At 41.8% G+C, this 27,792-nt stretch overlaps 1 protein-coding gene across 2 annotated transcripts in view; it reads right to left on the bottom strand.

Moving 5' to 3' along the window:
* The window catches only part of CDH7 (cadherin 7), a 105,858-nt gene that overhangs the window by 62,502 nt on the left and 15,564 nt on the right, over positions 1-27,792 (bottom strand). For both annotated transcript variants that reach the window (XM_047086305.1, XM_047086306.1), the window contains exon 2: positions 423-717. In XM_047086305.1, the coding sequence (XP_046942261.1) occupies positions 423-717 (295 nt within the window). The remainder of the gene's footprint in view (positions 1-422; positions 718-27,792) is intronic.

Genomic DNA, 27,792 nt, shown 5'->3' on the forward strand with positions numbered 1-27,792 from the left:
CCTAATTTTCCAAATAAAATAATGACTTGAATAATTAGATGTAGGCACTGGCTATTAACACATCTCAGTCTTCCCCCTCACCCTCCCTGGAAACTGCTATACCAATACTAATGTGATTTTTTTTTTTCAGTACCTACAATGATTTGATTTTTCTTTCATTTTTTTCATGCTTATCTATTTTTGATAGAGACACAGAGCATGAGCAGGGGAGGGGCAGAGAGAGAGAGGGAGACACAGAATCCGAAGCACGCTCCAGGCTCAGAGCTGTCAGCAAAGAGCCCAACATGGGGCTCGAACTTATGAACTGTGAGATCGTGACCTGAGTCAAAGTCAGACGCTTACCCGACTGAGCCGCCCAATGGTATGATTTTAATACAAACTCCCTAAGACCAGACACTGAAGACCAGCATGCCTTGACTTACCCACAGGCGACATTTCAGGAACTCCTGCAGTGTATGGGCCATCCAAGAACTTGGGCTCGTTGTCATTGATGTCCTGAATCTTGATGACAAACTCGGACTCGGGCTCCACGGGCTTGTTGGTGAGCCTGTCCAGCGCCTGGGCTCTCAGCGTATAGTAGGCCTGCTCCTCTCGGTCCAGCCTCTTGGTAGCATGGATATCCCCCGTGTTCTCATCAATAATGAAAATGGAACTTGCCCCTTCGCCTGACAAGATGTATTTGATGGAACCATCTCCTTTATCAACATCAGAGTGAAGCTGGTGAAAAATTCATGTGAGATGAGATTAACTTACAAGAGCGTCAGCGATATGGAGATAGGTAAAAATAATTCTTATGTCAGGCAGCAGTACATGAAATTTTATTGTTCTTGGAAAGATAAGCTGATGCTTATTGTGCACAGCAGAAAGGCTATTAGAATGCGTCAGCTTGCACTTGTGAGCAAGACAATTTCATTTCTTCCTGTAAACAGTCTCATTTCCAAAGGTATTTTTTTTCCTAGAATTCCCAAAGTTAGGAACTTGTGGTGGTGTTAATTTTTATTTGATCTGTCCTTGCCAGTTTTGGCCATCTTCTTTGAACAGAGCATTCAGTAAACCTGTATAATCGGTTGATTTGATCTTATTCCAAGCAAAGGGACTTGCTACAGAACACTTGTAAATTTCGATCTAATAAAATATGTAATCTGCTTAGAAATCCCCACATTCTTTAAGGGTTCCCTTCCCTCCCACCCCCTTTCATGATTAACAAGTATGGATGGATGTCCAGCCACTAAATCCGCCTCCAAATCCTGTTCTATATTTCAAAATGTGAAGCCGAAAAAAAAAAATTACACTGCTCTCTGAAGTAGGAATGTTAAATCAGTATGTGCCTGAGACTTCAGCTCAAACCTTTCTTGAAATACCAAGAACTGCATTAGATTTGCATGATTAACCCCAGCATCAGCAGCATGGCCAGCACCTACTAATTTGCATTTCATATCCGGAACCGTCCCCACTGTATGTCAGAACATTATGTTGAACAGAAGAACCTTAGGAAACTCAGACATAATTACACATTTTCCTGAACTTCATAACCCGCAACACACAGGACCCAATCTGTCATCTCCACAATCTTTCATCCCCTAGAACCGCTATCATCTGGACTTCGATTAATATGAATGCAAACAGCCAATTTACCAAATAATGAGGCTTCTCACTGCTGCCCAGAACTGTGTTTGCACCCTTTCAAAAATGTAAGATGCGGGAAACTACTTAGGGAAGTGTGCCCCTGGTACGTTTCCTTCCTGCCACGGTAGGTGCCGAAGGTATCACTTTTTTGCACCACTGTCTCTGTAAGCGATTCTTCTATCTACCACATTGTGACAGCTGTGTTTATACTCTGCTTCAGAACACGTAAATAGCTGATTCACCTTTTAGTTTCTGTAATTTATATCGGGACTCACTCATACAAAAAAATTAATTACTGGCGCAAGTTACAATTTAGCCCTGCTCAGTGCGGAATTATCTGGCGGGTCACTGTACCGCATGTGTACCCACCATATGGAAAGGCTGCATTCTTGAAATACGGGGGATTGCTTAATTTTCTGAAGTCATCCTCAGGGCTACTGTTGCATCTCTCTCTCTCTCTCTCTCTCTCTCTCTCTCTCTCTCTCTCAGGAAAGCTGGGAATCACAGTAGTTTGAATTACGGAGTGCATCCTAGGGGTCGAGCACTCTTCTTAATGTTCTCTACATGGGAACTCATTTCACGCTCACATTGAATGGATTCACTCTCCCTGGTAACGGATAAGGACACTGAGATCAAGAAAGGCTTAGTGGCTCGCCTGAGGTCACATGGTGATACTGCGACCAGGATCATGAAATCGGGGGGGGGGGGGTTGGAGAGGGGCTGCTGGAAGGCTCAACCTCCACTTTAGGCAATAAGACCCTGCATCCAGAGAGGAGCCGCTGTCCCGTGCGGTGGACACATCAAAAGCTGCAGCCAAAGGACAAGTCAGAGAAAGAGGGGTGCATGCAACCCCCACCCTGATCACCCCCAAATCTTAAAGAAGTTGAGCGCTTCTCGTGGTTTCCGTCAACGCACTCTATACTTGGCAGAAGGCTCCTTCCTTGGCATTCTGGAACAGCAAAACGCTCCACCACACTCAGTAACACAGACCAAAAAACTGGAGTCCCGAGACAAGTGCTGATGATGGATGAAAACAGGTTGTTTTAAGCTGCTGACACCTCAAGGACCCCCACAGCTCCACGCACTTCTCCCGGCTACTTTTTTATCCCCTCCTCACCGCATCCCTGCCTCCAAGGATTAGAAGAGTCTATACACTCCCACTGACCTTGGTGTGAAACAACAGAGGATGATCCAATGACGACAGAGACCCTCAAGGGATAGACAGGTCGTGTCTTTAATCAAAGGCTTGCCATGTCTCTAAGTCTCATTAGGGACTACCATATACAGAAGAACCAGCCCTTACGATTCATTTAACTGATACCTGTCAACTAGTTGCTGTTTCCATGGCATGGGGGTACGATGCTCCTGTGGTATCCAGGTAAGGGAGAGAAGGCACATTCCTTTTCAATACATAACACACATTAAATCCTGAGCTGATGGTCAACCGACAGCGTTAAGAACTTAAAGGAAAAAATGATTCATATCGCTGGTTTCTCTAATCGTTAGAGGATCAGATGTCTACACCCCCGCCCTGCCCACAATTATTACCACCATCACACACACACACACACACACACCCCTCTCTCTGGAGCATCACTAGGCTTGTAATCACTGCCAGAATTCACAAGCAGAAAATTGCTTCGAGTGTCCTTGCAAGGTTCGTGTAAGCATCTGTAGTTACAAGTGGATGACCAACTTTGAAATGTTAAGACAGCTACCCGATTATCAGATGCATTCAGACATTTACTCTGTGAAACACTGTGCGCTAATACTAATCTTAAGAGGTGGACTGAAACCCACGCTATTAGGGAAAAACTACTATTCTCCTCTACCAAGAAGACAAAAAACAAACAAAAACAAAGAAACCACACAAAACCTCAGCAAAGAAAAACTTGTAAGTGCAGAATGACTTAATGGCACGCTTAGGTAAAAAACATGTCTGTGTGCAACACACATGTGTGCGTGCGCACACACACACACACAGGTACATGTGATCTTTGTGAATGGCTATTACAGACTAAAGAAGCACTATTCTCCATAGCAAAAACCTCTGTGCAGAAAAATAAATAGATAAGCATTCCATGGTCCCACCATATGGCAATGGAATTAACAATAAATGAAAACCACGCTCAAAAACAAATATTTGTCCTCATATTTTGGGCAGAGTAGAACTTCACAATGTTATGTCTATTTCATTTGCAAATACCCTTGTAAACATGATCTTGTGATTCATCTAAACAATAACAACAACACCTTGATTCATTAATCACCACACAAAGCTCACCTTTAGTGCATGGATTCCTAAATCCCTTTAAAAATATTTGTTGTGACTCCAAAGTAGATGTTTACATTAATATTTTTTTTTTCCAAATAAACACAGTGAGGAGCACACACGTCTTGGCTGGGTCTACCTCATGGTAAGGCAAAAGAATCAGTAGAGAAAGAGGTACAATCATTATGGGTTTTCTCTATGTCATTATGTCAGCACTGTGTATGGTAACAAGTGAGAACATATCACACCGTACTGGATCCTTTATAAGCCATACATGCCGGAAAATCAAAGCACCCACGACATGCACCCTAAAATGTAATAGATTTAATAATCCATTATGGTTCCATCATTCCCTTGACAGAATACCTACCCACTACCTCCAATAGAGCAACTCTTTCTTCTCAGTCTTCAGAACGATAATCTTAATTTGGAATCCTGAACTCTTTCACTAGTTACAAAACTCGGCAGTTACTCTCCATTTTCTGTGTGTCAGAAATTATCTCCCTAAAATTCATATTGAATTATATCACACCCCTCATCAAATACTTTTAATGGCTCTCCATGGTCTAGGGATTTACCCCAAACTCTAAGCATGGGGCTCCATGTAGCCATATGCTATCTCTTTAGTCTCTCTTTTGCATCACATCTCAGAAGGCACTCCATGTTTCAGGCATGTCGGACGAGGACCACACCGGCTATGCAGAGCAGGCAGCACGATCCTTTTCAACACAAATCCTTCATCATCTTGCCTCCAACTGACCTCCATCAACTGACCTCCAACTCAGCTTAATGCAAAATCCCTTTACTGAAGTCTTAAAAATCTTCCTATCTTTTCCCCATGGCCTGCCGTTTGCATTTCTGTGGCAGAATGCGTTTAATTCTGCTTTATATTGAAAATCTGGTTTAGTTGTTCTCATATCCAACCTTTGATTTATAAACTCCTTAAGAGCCAGGTTCTTTTTAAATACCAAATCCACATTCTCAATAAACAGTTCATTGTATTAAATGGAGTCAATTCATAATCCACTTTGTAAAAGAGTAGTGCTTGTTTTTCCTCAATTTCTATCCTTTTAAGTTTTAATAGCATTAGGCAAAAAGAAAAACTAAACAAAAACATCCTGTGTCTCTGGACTGTTCTCCCTAATCCTCTGAACTGCCTAGATTGAGCTCAGATACCTCATCTTGTATGCCCATGGTAACATTTGGTACATTATTTTGTACTTGCAAATTTACACATTTGTGTTCCTCAGGAGACAGAACCCTGTAGGGCCAGACACACTTTCTTATTCCTGTTTCCCAAGTCTTACACAGTAGTACATACACACACGCACACACACACATACACACACACAAACACACACGTGCTGGTAGAGGGTTTTACAGACCTTTGGATCCCTTTGGACGGAAGAATCTTAATGTCCTTAACCTTTATATAAACCATTTAGTTTTTAAGATTATAAAGACCAAAACTAAAAATAGATCAATGCACTGCAGTTTTGACAAATTTCTTATATCTATTTAATCAAAGAGGGCCTGATACGAACTATCTGGTTGTAGAACTGTCAACCTATCTGCTTAAAGAAGAGTCTTAATATGGTGCATAAATCTCAATTCAGCAAAGGCGAAGGGAAAAAAAATATGTTGATCAACTTTTCCTCCCTCTATGAACAGCTTAAATTCTGCTTGTTTTTTGATCTTCCTAATGATCTTGCCTTTTAGTCACCTCCTTTGCAAAATGGAAGCAAAAAACACCTGCGCTTGGAGTTCACTGAACAATTGTGACAACTATTGGAGAGGCTAGAGTAGAACACATATAGAAGTAGAACTATTGGAGAGGTTCTAGTATCAGGATTGTGCTTTGTAAAGTAACAGACAAAATTTTCACATGAAAAAAAATTGTACATCTAGACAGAAGATGAAACTATTTGGAAAAGAGATCGTGTTTATCATGAAAGCTTTGACACTAAAAAATAAAACTAAAGTCAACAAATGTCTCTGTGATCCTCACTGACCTATGTGTGATGAGGATGGAAATAATTATAGTTGATAGTCAATGTTCCTTGTAACAAACATTTGAATAAGCGCAAAATGTATTATTACAACAATATAAAAGTTCATACTACACCTGTATACAAAAATAGAGCAATGATGGAGGAGAAGCAAGTTGACCGCAATCTGTGGATGATTTATATTGAATATTAGTAAAGGATTTCTAAGGTGAACTTCCCAGCATTGGTTTACTGATGATAGATTCCTAGATTTTTTTTAAGTTTAAAAATACATTACATATTGATAGGACTCACATGATTCACTAAACTTTTCAACGTTGAAGTCGTAAGTATAGAGGACAGATTTAAACAATGACCGGTGGAAATAAAGCCTCTTGAATATACATATTCCATGCGAGTTTTCTTTTCTCGTTATGCTTTTTAATAGATATTTTCCACATGCCACTGGATACCGTGTAATTACCAAGTTGTTGAAGAAATATTATAGATGAAAACAAGTGTATGAGCCATTTCTTTCTGGTTGAAGTATTTCCAATTTATACGTATCATTGTGGTCCAGGGTAACGGAACACAATTTACTTGTGAAGCATCTTTCGATGAAGATGCACGGTTTATAAAGTAAAGGTATTAATTACAGCACATCGAGTAATAGAGGAAAGGGACGCAATCCAGGAAGTGCTTAGCGAAGGTTAAAATTGTCACACACACAAAAAAAAATCTCTTTTTTTTTTTTTTAGCCAACAATAAGTAAAAAGGAAGACCTATTCAGATTTTTTTTCCCCTTGGAAAAAGTCCACCCTAATTCAATGGCAATGAACATTCCTAGGGTCTTAGTTCACTTACTTAGTAGCTGAAAGGGACAACTGTTAGGTGTCCATTGCAAAGGAGCCAGAAGTATGGCCACTGAATCTCCACTCTGCCCCTTATGTGATCCCTTGATCACTCCCAAATCACAGTTTATTCATCTGTTATAGACCAGCATCCATAAAGGTACCGTTGGCCTTGCACGTTGAAATGAGGATAAAATGAAGTAATGCACTTGGAAGTATTCTGTAAAATGTAACTTTCTCTCCCTATCTGCAAATCCACACAGAACGGGTACAATAGAACTAGCTGCATCCCCTAAGGCGGCGGGGAGGGGGGCGGGGGAAGGGGGGCAGAATCTTCCTTTTCTTCGCAAAGGTTCTACATTTACGCCTAGGGCGTGGTTACTGAGAACTTCACATTAAGGGCTGCATCTTTTTCATCAGGGACCCAACGATAACAACTCAGAAAAGTGTTTTCTATCCCACACAGCTACATGCGCCTCCCTAAAGAGATCTCCACGGCGTTCATCTCATCCTCTCTCCGATTGCTGTCTCCAGGCCACATCCAGAACTTTCAAACAACTTAGGAAATCTGCCTTGAGTCAAATTGTTACTGATCAAAACTCCTCCTGATCAAAACGGCTCCTCGTCCAATGTAATTGTGAGCACATCATGTTCTTTGCTTCGGGGCTCCCCCGTAGTACTTTACTCACTGAGTTCTAAACTCCAAGTAGTCAACCAGAAGCAGATAAAAAGCAAACCCCTGGAAACGTTAAGCTTTTTGCTCAAGAGGACAATTTTCAATCTTGCTTTTTAAATGGGGCTGGTTGAGCAGAAAATGTCACAGGAAGCTAAAGCAGTGCTACTCCACCCGGGGTCCAAGGACTGGGTGCCATCTGTCCAAGTCGAGGCAAGTACAGAAAATGAGTAGAAGAGCTTAGCAATTTCCAGGGTTGTTTTACAGAGCAATCTAATGTCTGCTGAGCCCAACAGTAATGGAAAAATGAGGGCTGAGTTTGATATCTAAATAATTCATTTTTAATACAGTTACAAAATTATTAGGGGGTTACAACAGAGCATGTTCTGTGTTCTTCAAAAAACACTAAGCTTGCAAATAACAAAAACTTGGCCCTTCCCTCCGGATCAGTTGAGAAGCACCGGGTCAGTGGATAGCACCTATGTGAAAGCTCTTTTGAATGCTTCTAGGCAATAAACCATCAGTCCAAAACTCTCTTCCTGTCCTCACATGAGCAAAACCCGAGGATGCTAGCCCCCAGGGAGGGACAGGGCAATTGCCGGAGGCCAGCCTGAAGACTTGCACAGATGTTTTGCACATGGCATCTTGGAGAAGGCATTCGTGTACAAGCTGCGGCGGGCAATGGCACGTGTTTGCCAAGTATTTCCTGAAGTCCTCTGAGGGGTATTGCCTTGTGCCTTCAAAAGTATGAAAACAGTAATTAATAGAAATATAATTCTGGAGTCTCCATTTGGGGAAGAAAGCTTTGACACTCGTGTAATCTAAAAAGAGAATACTCCACACTATCGTATCAACTCTGACACAAGCATAGTATAGGTCCAATGTAACCTGATGGAGGCCAGTATGTGGAGAAAGATCCAGAGAAACAGAATTTCAGAGATAACATGAGCATAGGAGGGTGAACAGAAGAAAGGAGCTAGTCCAAGAAGAGAACAGCCAGTAAGTACTCATTCAACATACACTTATTAGTAAGACCTTAGTAAGGAGGGCCGATGGTTAAACTTTATACCCACAGTAAGAATGTACATTACTTGTAATTTGTGATATCTATTTGGTACACTTGTTTTCAAATATTCTGAGTATTTAATGTTGATCTAGTGACTCTTTTCTGGCATCTTTATAAAGTCACAAGTATCCCTTTAGCTGTTATTAAAAGCACCGCGTACCGCGTGAGAAGTAGCATTTCAGCTGTTACGCACGAACTAAAGGGATACAATCGACATGGTCCTCGTGCCTAAGCTGAATTGTCCTGGAAAAACAGAGACTGAATCCAGTCTGTTTCTGTCTTCCTCTAGAAACTCCACCTATATTAAACATGTATTACAAATGAGTCCCGGGTATCTCCTATGGGCCAGGTGTGTGCGTGTGTCTGAATGAAGACGAGATGGCACAGGGGAGCCTAGAGTGTAGAGCCAACAGTGGCCTGTTTTCATGAGCTCACGGAGAGAAAGGCTGTCAATGCAGCAGGCATGGGACCAGGTCGAACAAACAATCGCATTTCTGCATTGAAAAAGCACCCACAGAATGCCAAGAAATCACGTGGCAGGAAAATCAAACGGAGTTCAGAGGTTCAGGGAAGTGTTCTTTAAAGAAATGATATTTAAGTTGAGACAAGATGACGACTACTAAGAAATAGTCTGACGATGAAGGGCAGAGCTTGATTTCCAGAAAGGCACTTGACTAATGATGGAATAAATTCCTTTTTAGGAATAGTCACACAGTAATACACAGGATCCATTAATTTATAATAGAGGGTAGTTTTGGCATGTGATACGCAGAAAGAGTCTTTATAGGGTAAATATATTACAACCAATATCCTGTAAACATCTGGTTAAATAACTGTTTTTAAAAGGCTACAGAATGTTCACTGATCTTAACCTACCGTTTGGATGCTGAAGTTATTATTTATTGAAGTTCAGTATGTAGCCTTCCTGCATCGGCATTACCTGAGATGTTGGTTTAAAATGCCAATTTCTGGGCTCTGTATTAATCTACGGAATCAGAATGTCTTTGAGTTGAAACCACTGAAAATATGGATTTTCAACCAGCATGTTGAAAATATGGATTTTCAACCAGCATCCCAGATAGAAAACTTTTGGTCTAATAAATAGCACCACTCACATAGCAGCCTCTTTAGACCAATAATGTCATGGCTTAAAATAGTTCAGTACTTTCAATTAGTTTGTATGTATAACTTATTCTATACAAGATGATTGAATAAAATTTTCTGTCTTGATTTAATTATGCATTTTACTCAACAGGGATCTATCCCTTCTCTACCAAAGTTACAAGGGAAAAGTACACAGTATATACTTATGTCCTCATCCAATACCCTGTGAGACTTCTTTTCAAGATGCAGAAATCGTCTTAGGTTTCCGGCATGCATCCCTCTGGGGCCAGAAAGATAAACTAAGAATAACAAAATGTCCTGCTTATATTTTACACGTTTACATTGGTTCGAGTCAGAAAGGCAAGGGGAACACTCCAGGTGGGGCAAGAACTGTACATAATGGCATCCATGGAGCCTCTGGTGGTCTACTATATTTTTCCTAAAGAAACAGTCCATGTCGGCTCAGAAAAGTTAACAGTTTCAACTACCATGTGTTTATTATTAAAAGGCTGGAAATACAAAGCAAACAAAGAAAGTAATAGTAGAAAGAAAATACTTATGATCTCAATTAGACCTCAGAGGTTATCCGTCTAGGCATCTGTGGTGTGGCACCCCTCCCGCACCCCACTTTCACCCTATGGGCAGAAACACTTCCTCAACTGCTGGAGGTCCTGGAATCCTCGCGTCCTCAGCCCATCGCCACTTGCTTTATGAAAACTCTCTCTCTCCGGGAGAAAAATGCCCCCATCTAATGCCATAGAGCTTCCTGGGGCAGGGAGAATAGACAGGCCAGAGAATAAAGGGGTCGAGTGGACCCGGCCATGTGATCCCTCACTTCTCCCGCCCCACCTGAGGACTGTGTGCCTTCCACTTCCTAGAACATGCTCTCTCCTTGTCTCTGAACTCCCACTACCACGGGAACAACATCCCTGTAGGTGCAACTGGCCTCGCTCACCAGGAAGAGGTGGGCTTCTCTCACACAATGGGAAAGAGCAAGCATCGCCTTTGGACATCGGGTGTCTCTTGAGACTCCCTTGTCCCATTTTGATGGGAAGGGGAAGTGCAAGACCCCAGACTGGGGCAGGCGAAAAGGGTGTCAGTGTTAACTTGAAAATCAGCTGCAGCAACATAGGCTGTACCTCATCCTACTAACCTTCTTATAGATTCCTCCAAGAAAAGAGGTGTAGCACGTTTCCCTAGGAACTGTGCTCTGAATGGATTACACGATGCAAAGGGATGTTAGTGGGGCAGGGGTGGCCTCTAAGGGATGTCACGGCAGCCTCGAGTCCACTCCTTTCCCGAATCAGTGAACACGGGAAGTGTCGCCGACTGACCTTTCTCAACTAGGTCTTGCCCCCAAAATCGCCACTCTTGAGACGTTTACAAAGTTGACAAGTTGCAAAATTGGCAAAAAGAGCCACCTCGTCAGAGGGAATCCTTCGGTCTTGGGGGCATCCCACATCCACACTAGTGATGGGGGGCTTTAACGCGCCTCCTTCTCTCCTACTTCAGGAACCCCGTGAAGAAACTTTCCAGCTCCACCGCTCCCCAAAGGTCAGCCAAGTTGTAGGTTGCAACTGCATTGTCCAACCCTCCCTCCCCCTCCTTCCAAGTGTTAATTCCAAGAACGCCCTCCAATAACTACCCTCGAGGCAAATCTGGGTCTCCGAGGCCATTTCCCGTGACCTGACCTGCAGCACGTCCCCAGGAGACTAACTCAGTAACTAGTGAGTAGCGGGGCTCAGCTCCCTGCAGACATCTGTCCTCATGCGTCCCACACAGTCTCCTACAATGCACAGGAGAGTGAGAAGCACATTTCCGTAACCTGTTGAGAGGTGTGCACTTGCAGATCAGAAGCAGCAGCAGCTGAAGAAGCCGCGGGGCAGCCACATACATGAAAGACACAACCCTGGACAGAGCGCTCCTTGTTTCTTTCAGTCTACACCCGATATACTCTTATTTTTCCCCCCCGGGCTCCCAGCGGCTTTGATTTCTAGAAACTTCATACTGTGCATGAACCGGTCACCAGAGAGAGGAGGACTCACTGTGTTTTTATCTGAGCAGAGGAGGAAGCAGAATGTCCTTAATTCAGTGAGCCCAGAGCTAAGTCCGCGTGTGTTTCTCCTCATACAACACGCTTGTTCTCCACACCCAGGGCGAGTGACTTCTGTTCACGCGAGCGGTATGATGCCCAGACGTACTACAGAAGAGTTCAAGCAGAATACGCGTCCACGGGCCCAGGCTTTTATTTTTATTTATTTTTTAATTATTTTTAGAAGCTCTCCAGGTCATACTATTATACACCCAATGTAAGAATCGTTGGCCTAAAAGGAAGAAAGAAATATACAAGCTGAGGAAAATGCTCGTCCATTTTACTGATGATATCGCGTTGAAAGAGGGGAAAAAAAGAGGTTTATTAAGTAGATTTAAAAAAGAAAAAAAAAGAAAAGACGCATGTCTGTGGAGCTTAGCCAATAATTTGCTGAAAGGGTGGCAGATTTTAAAATCATACCTCAAAAAAAAAAAAATCCCTGGCGAAATTTCAATGAACACAAAAGCTTCCTAAAATGAAAAAATACACTGGTTTCACATGACAGGACTCTCCCTGGGATATGTAATTGCCTCATCTAAAATATAGCGGGTTTAAGAAGTAAGAGGGCCTTTCTCCAGCTCGGGTGCCCTAAGAAGAGCCAAGCCATGTTTTCGCCTCTAAAGCAAGAGATCCCTCGGAAATAAAGGAGGAAAACAACGTTCCTTCGGAGCCCTCTTGGGCCCACCACAACCACAGTGCCGCGACACCCCGGCTCCCTACCACTGATCATCTCCAGGGCAGTGTTTAAGGCCCGAAGGATAAAAGTTCCCACAAGCCAATGTGACAACATTTGTAAAGCTGGAAGACGAGGAAAGAGAAAAAGGGAGGAAGAGCGCAGTGGAAGGACAGGCAGCAATAAAGCCAAGTCAATAACCAGTTGACACAAGAGCAAGACATCTTCAAATAGCTCTTTGCGTCGCAGACTCTGGAAAGGCCTCATGGGTTTTCCCAGGAGACACCGCTCGCAGCTATCTGTCTTTGTTTACAGGTTGTTCTGGTATTACCAGCAGGACTCCACCAGTCCCACACAGGCACGCATGTGCGCACGCACACACATGCGCGCACACACACACACACACAGGTGGCTGAGTCCTCCCTCCTCCCCGCTAAAGTGCAGCGAAGGAAGATGAGTAATTACCTTGCCTAAAATGAGTTTTGCAGTTCCGTTTAGCTTTGAAACCGAAGACGTTCTAATTTTCAAAATGCAGTCAGTTATCTGAGTACTTTCTTAACAGCCACATTTATGACTCTTTATCCCTTCTCCTAAAAAGGGTATTAAATTTTGGAGCTCTACTCTGCTATCCATTATTTCACAGGCCTGGGATTGAAAAGGAATAAAAGAAGCTCTTTGGCAGCACAATCACAATCGGGAAAGTGAATCAGAAGCCTATTGAAACCGATTCACGTCTGCGTGGAACACCACGGCACAGGACGAGAATCAGGGAACCTGCAACTAGAGCCACGGGTTATTTCCCTAACATTGGACAACGCTAAACTGGTACCTTCTTGGAACTTCAGTTCATTCATCTACAAAATGGATTGAACTAGAAGTCTTCAAAGCTCCCCTTTCGTTCCTAAAACTCTACATATCACCTCTAAGTAAACACGAGTGACCCACAGGCATCCGTCCAGATTCCTAACATATGCTGTCTACTCTGGGGACCGCACAAGACATTGAGACCTAAGTTTTCGGTGTATGAGAATACCTTAGCTTAAACGAATCTACAAGATCACATGTAAGAATTGCGTAGTTATGCCACCTTGGGAAAGTTGGGAGTGTTTTAGGACACGCTCAGACTACTGTATCCTCAGAAAATCCCATAGATTTATGTTATAAGATTCTTTTCTATAATTTCAAAATGTCTGTTTTGTAATGGCTCGTGGGAAAAAAAAGACATTAAGACATTTATTTTCGGGCACTTGGGAGAATTCGTCCTATGTACGTATAACAGCTTGCAATTTGGTTAAAATAATTCAAGAGAATTAGTTTTTCGTTTAAAGATCTGTGTCAACAACATGCACAAGGTATCTGTAAAGGGTATGGGAAAGTAACATGCTACCTAAACACAACCATTTGGACGAGTACATCTGTTGAAAAGGGAAGAGTCATGGTATTTATCATTTGTCTGATATGCACAAATTCAATTAGTATCACTTAAAATATATACACACTAAAAAAAACCCATTTGCTCTTTCTTTCCCTGAGATTTACAATGTTATACATTTTCCCCGTACTTCATCCTGTCATATTATAGACACATGGTCCAGATGTATTATTATATCTCAGTCTGAAAGAGTACAAAGCTGTACTGTGACGATAATGATTTCCTGGTAGAAGCCTGCTACTGAGAGACATTAATACAGAGAAACCTTCCTGGAGGGCATCTTTGTGGGTGGCTATCCCCCCGCCCTTGTTTTCTCTGCTGCACCTATTAACTAAAACTTCCTTTGCGGTGGACCCCAAAAGGAGAGGAAGAGGGAGGAGGAGGAGGAGACCGAGGGGAAGGGGCAGCCAACTGAATCGCCCTCCTTTTATACCCTGTGTGATTGAAGTAAATAAAGAATCCCATCATGAAACGGATGTGTGTTGTCACACCCAATATAAAACAGCGACCACTACGGCCAGCTAATTCTGGACTTGTGATACTATGTGAAAGGGACCTATTTGACCACGGAGTTACGACAGAAGTTTTTTCCTGCAGGCTTCATCCAAGTCTAACTCAAAATGCTATGACTCCCATTAAAGAACATAACTTCTCGATTCCCTCCCATAACCTTACGTTTCTTTGCTTTATATTTGCAGTCCTCTTAGCCGCCCTGCTCCACATATTGTTTCATAGCTCTCTTATTCAAATAGCTGATAGTGAGAACTAATATTTATTGAGTGTAATTACGTGCCAGACACTGTGGTAAAGGGGCCTTTAATTCACTTACCAGCCGTCTGCGGTGGGCGTGATCGGCCTGGTTCTACACAGGAGGAAACTGGGATTTAACAGAATTAAATGCTTTACTCCAGATTTGATGGAGATCTTCCCAACAACAAAGTCTCTACTCTACCCGTTCTTATCTATCCTGCACTGGCACCTACCCATCTCCCCCCATAAGAGACGAATGGCCTAGAAGATCTTGGATTCTTGCCCTCCCCTAGGTGAAAAACCCGGCGATGAGTAAGTCAAAACAGGAATTTACAGCTACCCAATTTTCCAGGTTCTGTGTCTGAGGCATCCGCGTCCTCGCCCCACCCCTACTCGTCGATTTCCCATACTCCACCTCAATGGTTCGCCAATTCTGTCCGTTTGTCACTGCTTCGCCTATTACGGCCCCGAGTTGGATTGCATTAGTTCTTATATGTGACAACAACAAAGAAATTCACTTTTATGAAAAACGTGCAGACTCTCACCTGTCCTCCCCTTTGCTGCCATCTCTAGCACATAGCGTCACCTGGCTGCCACATGCACCTGACGACACCACACTCATGGCACTGTTCTCTGGCTCGCGGTTACCGGAAGGATCCCTACAACTTTCCACTCTGATGTCCAGCTTAGCATTCGCTTTCTCCAATGGTATGACCCCAATGACCGTAATAGGCATCATAATCCTTTATTTCAACACAAAAAAGAAACCTGGCTATTATAATTTTAAGATGTCATTCATTCTACCTGACACTCCAATTTCTGAGGGCAAAATGTGAAAAAAAAATGCATCTTAAAATAGGCAGAATGTGCTGCCTTTTGGTTTTTGTCTCTTACTTCCTACTTCGAACTCTCCTATATTGTCCCACATTCTCCCCCCTTCTGAAACGCAAGGGGCTTTGCAAAGCAAGAACACACGCCTAAGGCTTTCTACAATCAAATCCATCAGATCCCAGGCCAAAATTATCCATATTTCACATTTATCTAACATGAAAATCAAGGAAAGCCAAGTAAAAGTAAAAAGAGCCACACGAAGCATTGAATATGATCTGTTGCTCAAAGAAACATAATGACAAAAGCTTCAACAAATGGTAGCATTTTGTTTAGCTCTGCCACAGCATGCATTTTCTCTAGAACATCTTTTAAGATAATCTTATTTTTATTATCTTTACACAATCAAGTCTCCATTGCAATCACACCGAGTGGCAGTAAACTTCTGTGACAAGTACAGTGTGATCCGGTGTTGTAAGCAATTTGTAGTTACCACCATTAATGAAAACTCTAATACCTGGGGTTCTGATCTATAAACTGGACAGTGATAATACAGTTATGCAGGCTTTTAATCCAGTGAAAAATGCTTTGTAATGAAATGTGTATTCACTGGCATTTATCACAACTGTACTTATGTCGAGGAAATGTCTCAAAATCTTTGTGGGAAAAAGACTGAGGCATCTACCTCTTTCTCACAAACACCCATGTGATAAAGAATAATTACTAATTCCCTTAATACAAACAAAAGAGAAGGAGAAATTACAGATGGATGATCCATGAAGGAAGAGAGAAGGAAAAGCCACACGTATCCCTTTTGGCATTTCATTCTTTGCACTTGTACTCAACAGACACTGACCCCCTTTTGAGCCCTAGAGGCCATGTCAATTCAGTCCTCTGGAGTACAAAACCCGGAAAACCCTCCTTTTCCTTTTCTCCTCTCTTCCAAATTCTCCAAGAAGTCTTCCATATGTTTCACCACTCTTTAGAAAAGATTGGCCTCAGCAACCAAGCTGGGGCTCCACAGAACGTGGCTAGAATTTCTAAGAGCCGTTTTTTAGTGCACAGAATGTCAGCATCAGGGGCACTTCAGAAAAATATCTACCATGCTACCCTAAAAGCACTAGTCAATGTAGTTTTCAAAACTCAATATCCAAGAACCATATACACAAATTAGCATGCTAAACAGAGAAAGCCAAATGTCATTAATTAAAAGCCAGAGAGATCAATTGAAAATAAAGGCCGAACAGGAAGAGAGAGAGGAAAGAAAGTGGAGAATACACACAACTCTCAGGGCAGAAGGAATCCAGATGAGTCGACTTGCGTTTGTTTTCCCAATAATTCTGTCATATTCTAAACAAATTATAAAAATTGGGGCGCCTGGGTGGCTCGGTCGGTTAAGCGTCCAACTTCGGCTCAGGTCATGATCTCACGGTCCGTGAGTTCGAGCCCCGCGTCGGGCTCTGTGCTGACAGCTCAGAGCCTGGAGCCTGTTTCAGATCCTGCGTCTCCCTCTCTCTGTGCCCCTCCCCTGTTCATGCTCTGTCTCTCTCTGTCTCAAAAATAAATAAACGTTAAAAAAAAATTTTTTTAAATAAAAATAGTGACAGTCCAATTTCTGTCAGACTCCCAGAGTGAACTTTAAATTATTATTACATATTACATCATTTAGCACATCCCCTAAGAATTCTAGTGCCATGTCTGGCATCATCTAGACAGACAGTGGCTAACAGTGGAAAGGAGAGCATGGTCTGTGAGCAGAATGCCTGGGGCCAGGGCCGGACTCCATCACTTATTAGCTATGTATGTAACTTTCTTTCAGCTTTAATTTTCTCATATATAGAAGTTAACTGGCACTCATGTTTCCCCCAACTTCAAAGAGTTTTTGTAAGGCTCGAGTGAGAGAATGGGTTCAAAAATATAGCTTACAAACTACCAAATATGAAATAAATAGCAAATTTTTGTTAGGTTAGTGCTATTTAAGAACTCCACATATTAAGGACAGTCTCAGGACCAAAATACCTTACCAATTTGTATGCATATATGAATGCAAAAAGCAGATTAGATATGCACCACGGGAATATATCCACATGCAAATTATACACATAAATATATGCACTCACATATACACATGTGTGTGTGTGGTATATATACACACACACACACTATATATACATACACACACACACAATACACACACACACACACACACACATACACTCATACATAAACTCAGAGTTTTAGGTTTCAAACGGAGATGATAAGGACTAAAGGTCTGAACAGACAAAAAAGACATTTCATTCCTAGTGTCAGATTAGATCCTTCATGAAGCATTTTGCAAATTTATAAGATCATTGCCTGAAAATCAAGAACATTAACGAAATCTTTAAACTTTTGTTCATCGTTCTGAGAGCCCTTTTGTAAATAAATAGAATTTCTTCTGTTCAAGGTGTCTAACTGATGTACTATATTACACACAGTGACTCCATACAGTACCTACTTCAGCATTTAGCGGAAGCGTTTTGAACTAACCAATTGCCTTTCAGAAATAGTCCGTAACAGTGGGCTTTCTACAAATCGTAGTACGATGATTTAATGTCGCGTTTGTTTTCTTAAAGTATTTCTGGCTACTTGGGTAAACAGAGAGGATGAAGAGCCAGTGAGTGAATGTAAAACTCAGCGTGTTGTAGAGCACTCGCCTCTACCCTTTGCTCCCCAAGGTCCTGTTTGTGATCAAGCGTAAGAGTCAGCTCTTCGTCGCTAAGACGTCAATCCTACATGCTTCACCCCCAACCAGGTGGTGCAAGAAGTTGTTTTTCTCACCAGTCTTCTATGTTTCGGGATTTGAATGTTTCATTAATGAACACCTCCATGTGGATATCCCTCAGGCAATTTCAAATTCAACGGTGTCAGACTGCAACTTAATCACATTATTTCCTGTCTTGAGCCAGAAACAAGGGAGTCACCACTCACCGTACAACACCGTGTGGGAGGTACCTTTGCTAACGCTGCAGACACACCGGTGACTAAGACGGGCAACCTCTCTTCTCCCCTTCTGTATCCCTCCAGACCTTCCTAGCTCCGCTCTTATGTCTCGACATCAACCCTACTCCACCTTCCAAATAACTTTTATTCATTTTCTCCTTTCCATCCTCATTCCGACTGCCATGTTTCAGTCCCTACCATCTCTTGCCTGGAGTAGTTGATCATCGCTGACTTGATGTCTTCAGTCTTCTGCCTCCCAGCTGGCCTCCTTTAATTTAAAAGTCTTTAACATTAGTAAAGTTGGCCCTTCTGAAATCCCAACTGGCTCAAAACCAACCATCTGATGTACCAAAACACACACAAGAACCAAGAGAAAACCAACACAAAATTCCTTAACAAGGATACTGACATTTCACGGTGTGGCTCTCGATTCGTGGATGCCACTATTCTTTTGTCCTCTGGGGCCACCTGAATCACTTACAGACCCCCCAAAAAATTATATTATCTCACAGAGCCATGCCTTGCACAAACCATTCCTTTGGAACAGGAATCCCTTTTTCTCATATCCCATTTGTTTAGGGACCACTTTCTCATCCTTTAAGCCTCAGCTGAAAAATTATCCCCTCTTTAAAGATTTTGCCTGATCTCCCCAGGCTGATTTTCCTGTTCTTGCCTTTAATCTTTCATTGCACATTTATAAAATCCACTACCAGACAACGCTGAGGCTGTCTGTAAGTTGCCCCATGTCATTGTGACCCACAGAAAGGACAGGAGTCTTTCTTTGTGTATTTGTATCCCCAGTATATGGCGACAGGAGCATACAGCCCACGTACAAATGTCTGAACGAAGAGCGAATTAACGCATAGCTTAAAATCATCATGATGACATGACTTCTTCCAGGATAACTGCAGACCATGAATTTTTTTTTTTCTTTTTGCATTTCCCTATCGCGTAAGTTTGGTTTTCAACAGGCAAACTATCTTAGGCTACAGGTAAAATCTAAAGGTGAACAGGGCGAAACTGTCGCGAGTAGATTCCTATTGAAGGCTTTGACCCTCACCACCCAGCTAACCATCTTAGACTCGCTAAGACTTGCATCTTAGTGAGAGCAGGCACAACTATGCTTCTCTCTCTTCCCATGCAGGACACCCAAAAACGGCGTTCCTTCTGCTCTTCTCTGGATTACACAGGTATCTGGCAAGTGGCATGATGTGAAAGGTCTGATCAGTGAGCTGGTAACTTCAGGAGTCTGCGAGCCACTGGGAACTCGTGCATTTGCGTTGGTTGAGCAGACGGCACATGGTCTCGAGGAGTTCTACTCTGGGGCACTTATGCATACACCCACTAACACCTGCACAACTGAACTGCACACATACCGTGACAGATAGGCTTCCTCCCGCCATTCTCCCTCAGCTCCCTCCCTTCCTCTTCCCTTCCCTCTCCTCTCCCCTCACCACCCTTCTTTAATTTCAGATATCCTGTGTGTTATATAGGATGCATGGATTCCATAAAGCACTCCAAAGCCAGCTATTTAAGTGATGCTGATCTCAAGTGGTTGCCTGTTTTTAATTGCTTGGGTCTTTAAACCTACGTAATGGTTTGAGCCAACAGTGTAGAATCTGGCACGTACTAAAGTGGCTCTAGTAACTTCCACCGTGTTCAAAGATTTTGGAGGGGAAAGAACTGTGTGCATTAGTGATACTTAATAAATGTTTATTGAAATAACCACCCATTATTCCGGATGCCTGTTGTAGCTGGGCCTCTCTACCTAACCAGCCACTGCCCAGATGATTCAACTTTAATGCACTGTCCACTTAATGAATCTGAATCAATTCCTGATTATAAGAGCTTGCTTTCAGTGTGTTCAAGAGGAGGACAGAGTTCAGTAAAAATACAGGAAAAAAACCACAAAAATCCTGGCAGCTGATATCTGCCTTTCTTCTTAATTTTAAGGCACGGTTTCAGGGTTTCTGTTTCACCAAGAGGTAGCCCTCTAAAAAGCAAATGTGATTTACTCTTCTCCATTCTTCACACTGCTTATTTTGCCTTGAATTTCACCAACTTATTCAGGAAATATATTACCCATATATCTCCTGAGTGCAGAGTTCTATTAGTCTCAGTCTACTTAGAAACTGTAGTTTCTTGGCTATATTCATCTGCGTAATAGATTTCAAAAATACTTACATCAGACCATCTGCTCAGTGCTGAGAATGCAAAAATAAAAGGCACACATTTTCCCTCAAAGAGTTCATCCAAGAGAAGAGCCAGTTCAATAACCAGGTAGTTATAGCTCTGCCTTATCATATTGTTGCCCCTGCCTTTATATATCTGGACAGTATATCCAGTCCTTCACGGCACAGAATTCAAAACTAAAGCAGCTCTAATTTTTTCCTTCCATCTACACCCTGAACACTTAGCCCAAATCTCCTGAAATTTCGACTACGAATTCCTTCAAATGTGCTACTGACCTCTGAAAACTACTCTCCCTGTTCATGCTTTTAAGAAGACTCCTATCAGGGGCGGCTGGGTGGCTTCAGCTCAGGACAGGATCTCACGGTTCATGAGTTTGAGCGCAGTGTCGGGCTCCGTACTGACAGGGCTGAGCCCGCTTGGGATTCTCTCCTCCTCTCTCTCTGCCCCTCCCCGGTTAGTGCTTTGTATCGCAAATAAACAAACTTAAAAAAAAAAAATACTCCTATAGGGGGTGCCTGGGTGGCTCCGTAGGTTAAGCTTTCAAGTCTTGATTTCTGCTCAGATCATGATCCCAGGATCATGGGAATGAGCCCCACATTGGACTCCATGCTGGGCACAGAGCCTGCTTGAGACTCTCTTTCTCTCTCCCTTTGACCCTCTCCCTGACTTGTGTTCTCTCTCTTTCTCTCTCAGGAGAGGTGAAGAGGGGAGGGGGAGACTGCCGGAGGGAGACGGGGCTGGAGAGGAAGGGGGAGTGGGAGGAGAGGGAGGGGGGGAGAGGGAAGGAAGGGGAGAAGGGAGGAGGGGGAGAGGGGAGGACGATGAGGAGACTCCTGTCGTATCTTCTAGAAGGAACGACAAACACTCTGTCAATTCTTGTTCGGTTACATTGAACTGAGACCACTCTACCAGTGGCAGGAGCACCAGCACCTGTGGCCACAGCCATAGCAGGGAAACGGCAATGCAGAATAGTTGACAACTGCCACTCCAAATCGAAGTTTCAGTAATCCTTCTTAGACCTACAGGCATCTAAACATATGTGGCACAATTTAATTCGAAACGTTAGACAAGTATTTTTGCTGGACAAGTTCATTTCACATATTTGCATATGCAGGGACGCCCGGGTAGCTCAGTCGGCCGAGAGTCCGGCTCAGGTCATGATCTCGCGCTTTGTGAGTTCGAGCCCCGCGTCGGGCTCTGAGCTGACCGCTCAGAGCCTGGAGCCTGCTTCGGATTCTGTGTCTCCCTGTCTCTCTGCCCCTCCCCTGCTCACGCTCTGTCTCTACCTCTCTCTCAAAATAAATAAATAAACAAACATAAAAAATATTGAAAAAAATGTAAATGGCTTTACATATTTACATATGCATGCATATATATACATACGTATAAAATCTCTCTGAAAGTTAAAAATATTTGTTGATAAAATTTTTCTAAGTATTTTATGCATGGCTCTCGACCTGCACGTGTCAGAAAAATGTTGCTTATGATAATGACCCTTAAATCGTTTTAGCAGAAACACATAAAATACGACAGTCTCGTGTCAGAAATAATAGGTTTTCATTGATGGGCATGAAACCAAGGAAATTATCTGACCCAGAGAGTTATCAACCCTTAAAGCTATCCTTTTACAACATCATTCGGAACAAGAAACCAAGCCCTTCACGGACAGATATTAATATATCCAATTAAACATTTTCAGTAGAGATTTATGGTTTGCAATGCAAAGGTGGATTTATTCTGCAGCGAATGCACCTTAACATTCAGGGCTGTGTACCTGCACAAGGCATTCCCAAGACCCAGACATGGTGGGGACGGGGGTGGGGGGGAGAGTTGGCACACAAATGGAATCACAATTTTGTAAAACATCCAAAAGCAATTTTTAGATTTTTTTTCTTAAGAAGCTTTAGGACCCACAAAACTCTGATCTTTCATGTTGTTTTTTTTTTTTCAATGTTAGGTATGCTCCTGAAATGTCATAGGTCATATCAAAATGTTTGGCTTGAAAACGACTTCCTCATTAATTTCCATGACATAGTCAGGTACATTCACCGTAGAAACACAAGTCCGAATATGTTAAACGCTACACGGAAAACGTCGTCATTACCAATTCATGCTATATGTACCAATTCAGATCATATTAATGGGCGGCTTTAACTCAGATTAACGGCCCTCATTTACTTTATGCCAAGTCACATCTCTGGACCTAGAGAACCAAAGATTTCACCACGCGCCAATCAACGTAAGAGAGACTTGTACTTGCAATGAACACTACCATTATTTATAACACATTTTAAAGTGGATGTTCACAGTGTCTATGTGATTTAAAATTTCTGTTGTTTTATTTATGATCACAAATTTCATTTTGTATATTTAAAAGTTCAGTTTTGTTGTAATCTTTGTCCTGGTTCTTGTGTAGGAGATAAATCTTCTAAATCATAGTATTTTACCATCCTAACTTTCATGCTTTTTCTTAGGCCCAATATCAGAATAAAATTAGTAAGTACACCATCCATGATGTGTATAATGAACTCTAAAACTAATGCCACCAGGAAAATTATATTAAGTTCCCTAAACACCATTAGATATTTTTTTTCATTAAATTTTGTCATTTGTTCCTCACCTCCAAGGGTTTAAATTTTCTCCTTTATATAATATCTACTACGTTGGGCACGGTGGTCTTGGAAGGCTAAGAATGAATGAATTTTCTACAAATAGGTATGTCAAGTTAGATCAAATGACCCGACTTTGCCTGAAAATTGAGGCAATGAATTTCACACTATCACTTTAACCAAACATATTTTAACTAAATTGAACTAAAGACAGTATATAATCTTCTCTACCATGCTGGCCACATATTTTAAGAAGATGATCCAGTTTTCATTCTGCTTCTATAGAGAACTATATACACGTCCCTTTGGGCTGAGAAGTACCCAATACAATCACGTATACTTTCAAATGACGTACGACACACATGCTTGTTTTGAACGTAGCCATGGTCCTCCAATAATTAATTTCATAAACATTAGGTCAGATATAATATTTTGGAATCGGTCAAATAATAGTTTAAAAGGACTGCTTTGCAATAGGATTGTTATAATAAATTAACCAAATTCTAATTAGCCAAAATTCAATCCAAGAGCCATTAACCAAATTGCAGTTGCTGCAACCACCATGAAAGAACACAAGCTCAATTTCCTTATCATCTTTTTATTTCTCTACCTATCTACTGAATACCTTGTTCCAGAAGGGACACACGATGGCTCATAAGGATATAATGAGAAGAGCAAGGCAGCATCAGAGAACCAAATGTGCCAACGAAATGACTCAGTAATAAGGAGTTAAAAGATGCTACCAAAACTTGGTAACCACTTAAGTTCTAAGCATTCTGGCAGGTCAAGGGCAACGTCTCCATAGCAGACACACAGACAGGTTTCCTAGGACTTATTTTCTCATAGTATATTTGAACTGCAGCTCACCAGTTACACCAGAGAACAGGAATTACATAGGGATTACACGGCCGGCCCGATAATCCGATTCCCCTTTCTTCTCTGCCATCATCTGCTACTCACTTCAACCAGCCACCGCGGCCCCTTCTATTTCCCCAAACAGATCAGGCCACTCTCGGCTAAGAGACACTATTCTTGCTATTTCTCTGTTTGGAATTTACTTTCCCCGGGTGTCCTCTGGGTTCATTTTGCATCTCCTCTTGGACTTTGTAAAAACGCCCTTTTTAGTCAAGCTCACTACCCTTTAAAAAATGGTCACCGCTTTATTGATACTCTTGATTCCCACCCCCTTATGTATTTTTCTCTACATATTAGGATCGGTCACGTTATTTTTACTTGATTTTGCCTCTGTCCCCTACTAGGATGTACGCTCCATTACACTTATGGGGTCTTTCTCCGTGGGTACTTTCAGCTGTTATCACTCTTGCCTAACTTATTCTGCTCAGGATTCCCACCAAAAAGACCAAGGTGATAAAATATGACATCAGACATTTGTGAGCACTCTTTGCAGCGTCTAAGTCAAAGATCCTTAAGGTATTTTCTTCAGCCCACCAACTTTCTCTGGAGGGGCCATAAGGACATGGGTCAGAATTTCAGTAGGAATTTCTGTACCATTAAATTTTCCATACAAACTTTTATACCACTAGGGGTTAGTACTAGCCCCTAAATAAATTCGGTATTTATACAGTGAAATTAGAATACGGTTATTGTTTATGGATTCTAACACACCATTCTATAAGAAATATGGTTATTATGAAACAGTACATTTTTGCCAACCTCCTAGGTCAAATATTCGCACGTAATTAACTGAAAACCCTACCGTTTCCAGAAAGGATAATGTATTGTCAATGATGTTTTGGGCTTTTCAGAATTTCCAACTGCTATTTCTTTCATAACTACTTAAATTATCTTCATCGTTATCAATTTACTTTTCCTCTGGTTTGTTTACTTGCAGAAACGTGTTGCCTAATGACAGTATTAAAGTGTTCATACATCGTGCTCAAAATAGGACTTCTGCGTATTCTCTTTGTTACTGTGGATACGGTGATTCTTCAATATCCCGGATTCTGCATTTGTGAACTTGCCTCCTCACTAAAATGTACATGTTCTTGGTCATTCGTGGACATGCGCCGAGCAGCAATAAATTGGGAGTCTCCTTGTTCATCGGTGCCCAACTACGGCTGAACAAGTTACTGCTCTGCCTTCCCGTTTCAGCTCTCATGTTGCAAACAAGTGTACTTTTTCAAGTCTATACAGTACCACATTTTCATATTTTGTGCTTTTCGTTGGTGCCTTTGAGGTTTAAAATTGCCCCCGCCCCCCACCACCACCTCCACATACTGCTAAAGTGCTGTCTAGTGTTTCCAGATGCAAGAGGGCTATGATGTGCCTCAGGGGCAAAAAATGTACGTTAGTTAAGCTTTGTTAAGGCATGAGTTAGTGCCGTTGGACATGTGCTCAGTGCTAATGATCCACCAACTACGTATCTATCTGTCTAGGTGTCTTTGAACAGAAACTCATAAAACAAGGTTATAGGGTGATCACAAGATGAAAATGTGACCAGTTAGGTGGTTTCCCCAGGAGCAATGGTTCAGTATTTTCTAATTCAGTGTTTGTGGCAATTTTATAAAAAACTTAATTACCATAAATAGTAAGCATTAACTGCAAACCACCCATCCAATGGAAAATTGTGTTCCACTTTAAGACTTCTATTAATGTTAAATTCCATTTCTACCTACAGATAAAAGTTAATCAACAGGGTAGAAAGCAAGGTCCTTTGCCCTATTTAAGATAGTAACTCTTTCTCCTGAGTGTCAGATATTAAAATGTGGTAGACAGAGTGTAAGGAAATGAGGGATGGACAGAGGGAAGAGAGAAGAGTGGAAATGGCGAAAGTAAAAAGAGCTTAAAAATGAGCTTGAATTCCACCTATTCTATTGTATATTTCCTTCTTTCTGACAGCACTGCCTCTTAAAATGTGTAAAAGGTTAACTTGTAAACACAAAATTATTTTTTTCTCAAGCGAAATAGCTCTAAACTTGTACCAAGAAACCACATTCAAATAGTACTTCACAGTAAAAAGTTATCCTATGTACATTTGCATAGATTTACATAAAATGTATATGTACGGTCAGATTATATTCATGCGACTTGAGAGAAAGAATTAAGTGTTATTAACCTGATTTCTTACTTAAGTCAAGGGTTCTCTTCTCAATTATTTTTTATCATCTACTGATTGTCATTGCTATAAAATTCAGCACGTCTGAGACAGAAGAAAACAAAAGATTGAACGGGGCCAATCTAAGTAAAGGGGACTAGACAGGACCATCAGATCTGAGGATTCACTGTCAACTCTCTGATAAAACGGCAATGGTGTATCCATGAGACGGAATTCGAGCTTGGCAGATGTTCCTTCTAAAATACTGAAAGAGGCGGTCAACGCTGCCCATTCTATCGCATCTTAAGCAGTTCTGTGCTTATACTTTATAGTTCCACTGACTTCCAACAAGTTTTGGTGAGACCATATGTGATTCAAACGTAGACCACACTAGTGCAACTGAGTCAGAGATTGAGAGAGGAAAGTCCTCTTTTTTGCCTCTCTGCCAAAAGGTCGTGACCAGCGGGAAGCGAGTTAGGCAGTTAAGGGCACACGATTTAAGGACCAACTCAGTCTCAGTTTTAGGCAAGTATTAACCCTGCCCTTCTGTTTCCCTGAGAGCAAGAGCCATCCAAAGGATGAGGCACCAAGGGCACAACATTTAAAGAGGTGCTCACTCAGGAAGCCTGGGTAGCTCCGTCGGTTAAGTGTCCGACTTCGGCTCAGGGCATGATCTCGTGGTTCACGAGTTCGAGCCCTGCATCGGGCTCTGTGCTGACAGCTCAGAGCCTAGAGCCTACTTTGGATTCTGTGTCTCCCTCTTTCGCTGCCCCTCCCCTGCTCCCACTCAGCGTCTCTCTCTCTCTCTCTCTCTCCCTCAAAAATAAAAACAATAAAAAAATAAAGAAGTGCTTACTCTCATTCATGCGAGTTCTGGTGGTAGAATAAAAAAAAAAAGGAGGTCATATATTCCTGGCAACAAAATTAAAACAGTTTTCTCTGTGCAGGTGTATGTGAGTTCAGTGTAAGGTACTGTTGAATCAGCACAGCATCAGTTCTCAATTAAAGCAATGACAGACACTTAGGTATAGCATTTAGTTGCAGATCAGCATAAAGTAAACACAAAGGAAAAGTCACTGACTCCCTGAAAAAAAACAGATTAAAATCACTAAAAGGCTGATGACACCTTTCAATGAGATATAATCAAAACTAAAATAGACACAAGTAAAGGGTTTATTTCCTTTAAGCAGACACTGTTACAGATCCACCAAAAGGGACACTTGACTAGTTTTGTGTGCATTTATTTTTACGGAAATGTGTCATGTTTTATGTACACTTATTGTTAACTTGAGTCACAGTTAGAGTATGGTGATGTGTGAGAGCAGCTTGTGCCTTATTAGAATTCTCACTTCCTCCGGGCAGGGGATAAAGGAAAAAAATTACCCTAAGTCACGGGGTAAATCCGTAGTAAAGAGTTTGTGAAGTCCGGATATGTATTCTCTCCACTCAACTAGACGCTTATGTTTGGATGGATAAAACATAAACTTATCCCTCTGAATGGATGAATTTGCTCCATCCAGCCTGAGAAGTTTTTCTTTTTGCCCATAAGCTAGCCTCATTGCAAACATCAGTAAGCATCCTAGGAGCTTTAGGGTGGC

The sequence above is a fragment of the Lynx rufus genome, unplaced genomic scaffold (assembly GCF_022079265.1).
Source record: "Lynx rufus isolate CCGP_SWC_20201006 ecotype Redwood Valley unplaced genomic scaffold, mLynRuf1.p SCAF_20, whole genome shotgun sequence".
In the NCBI taxonomy this organism is placed as follows: domain Eukaryota; kingdom Metazoa; phylum Chordata; class Mammalia; order Carnivora; family Felidae; genus Lynx; species Lynx rufus.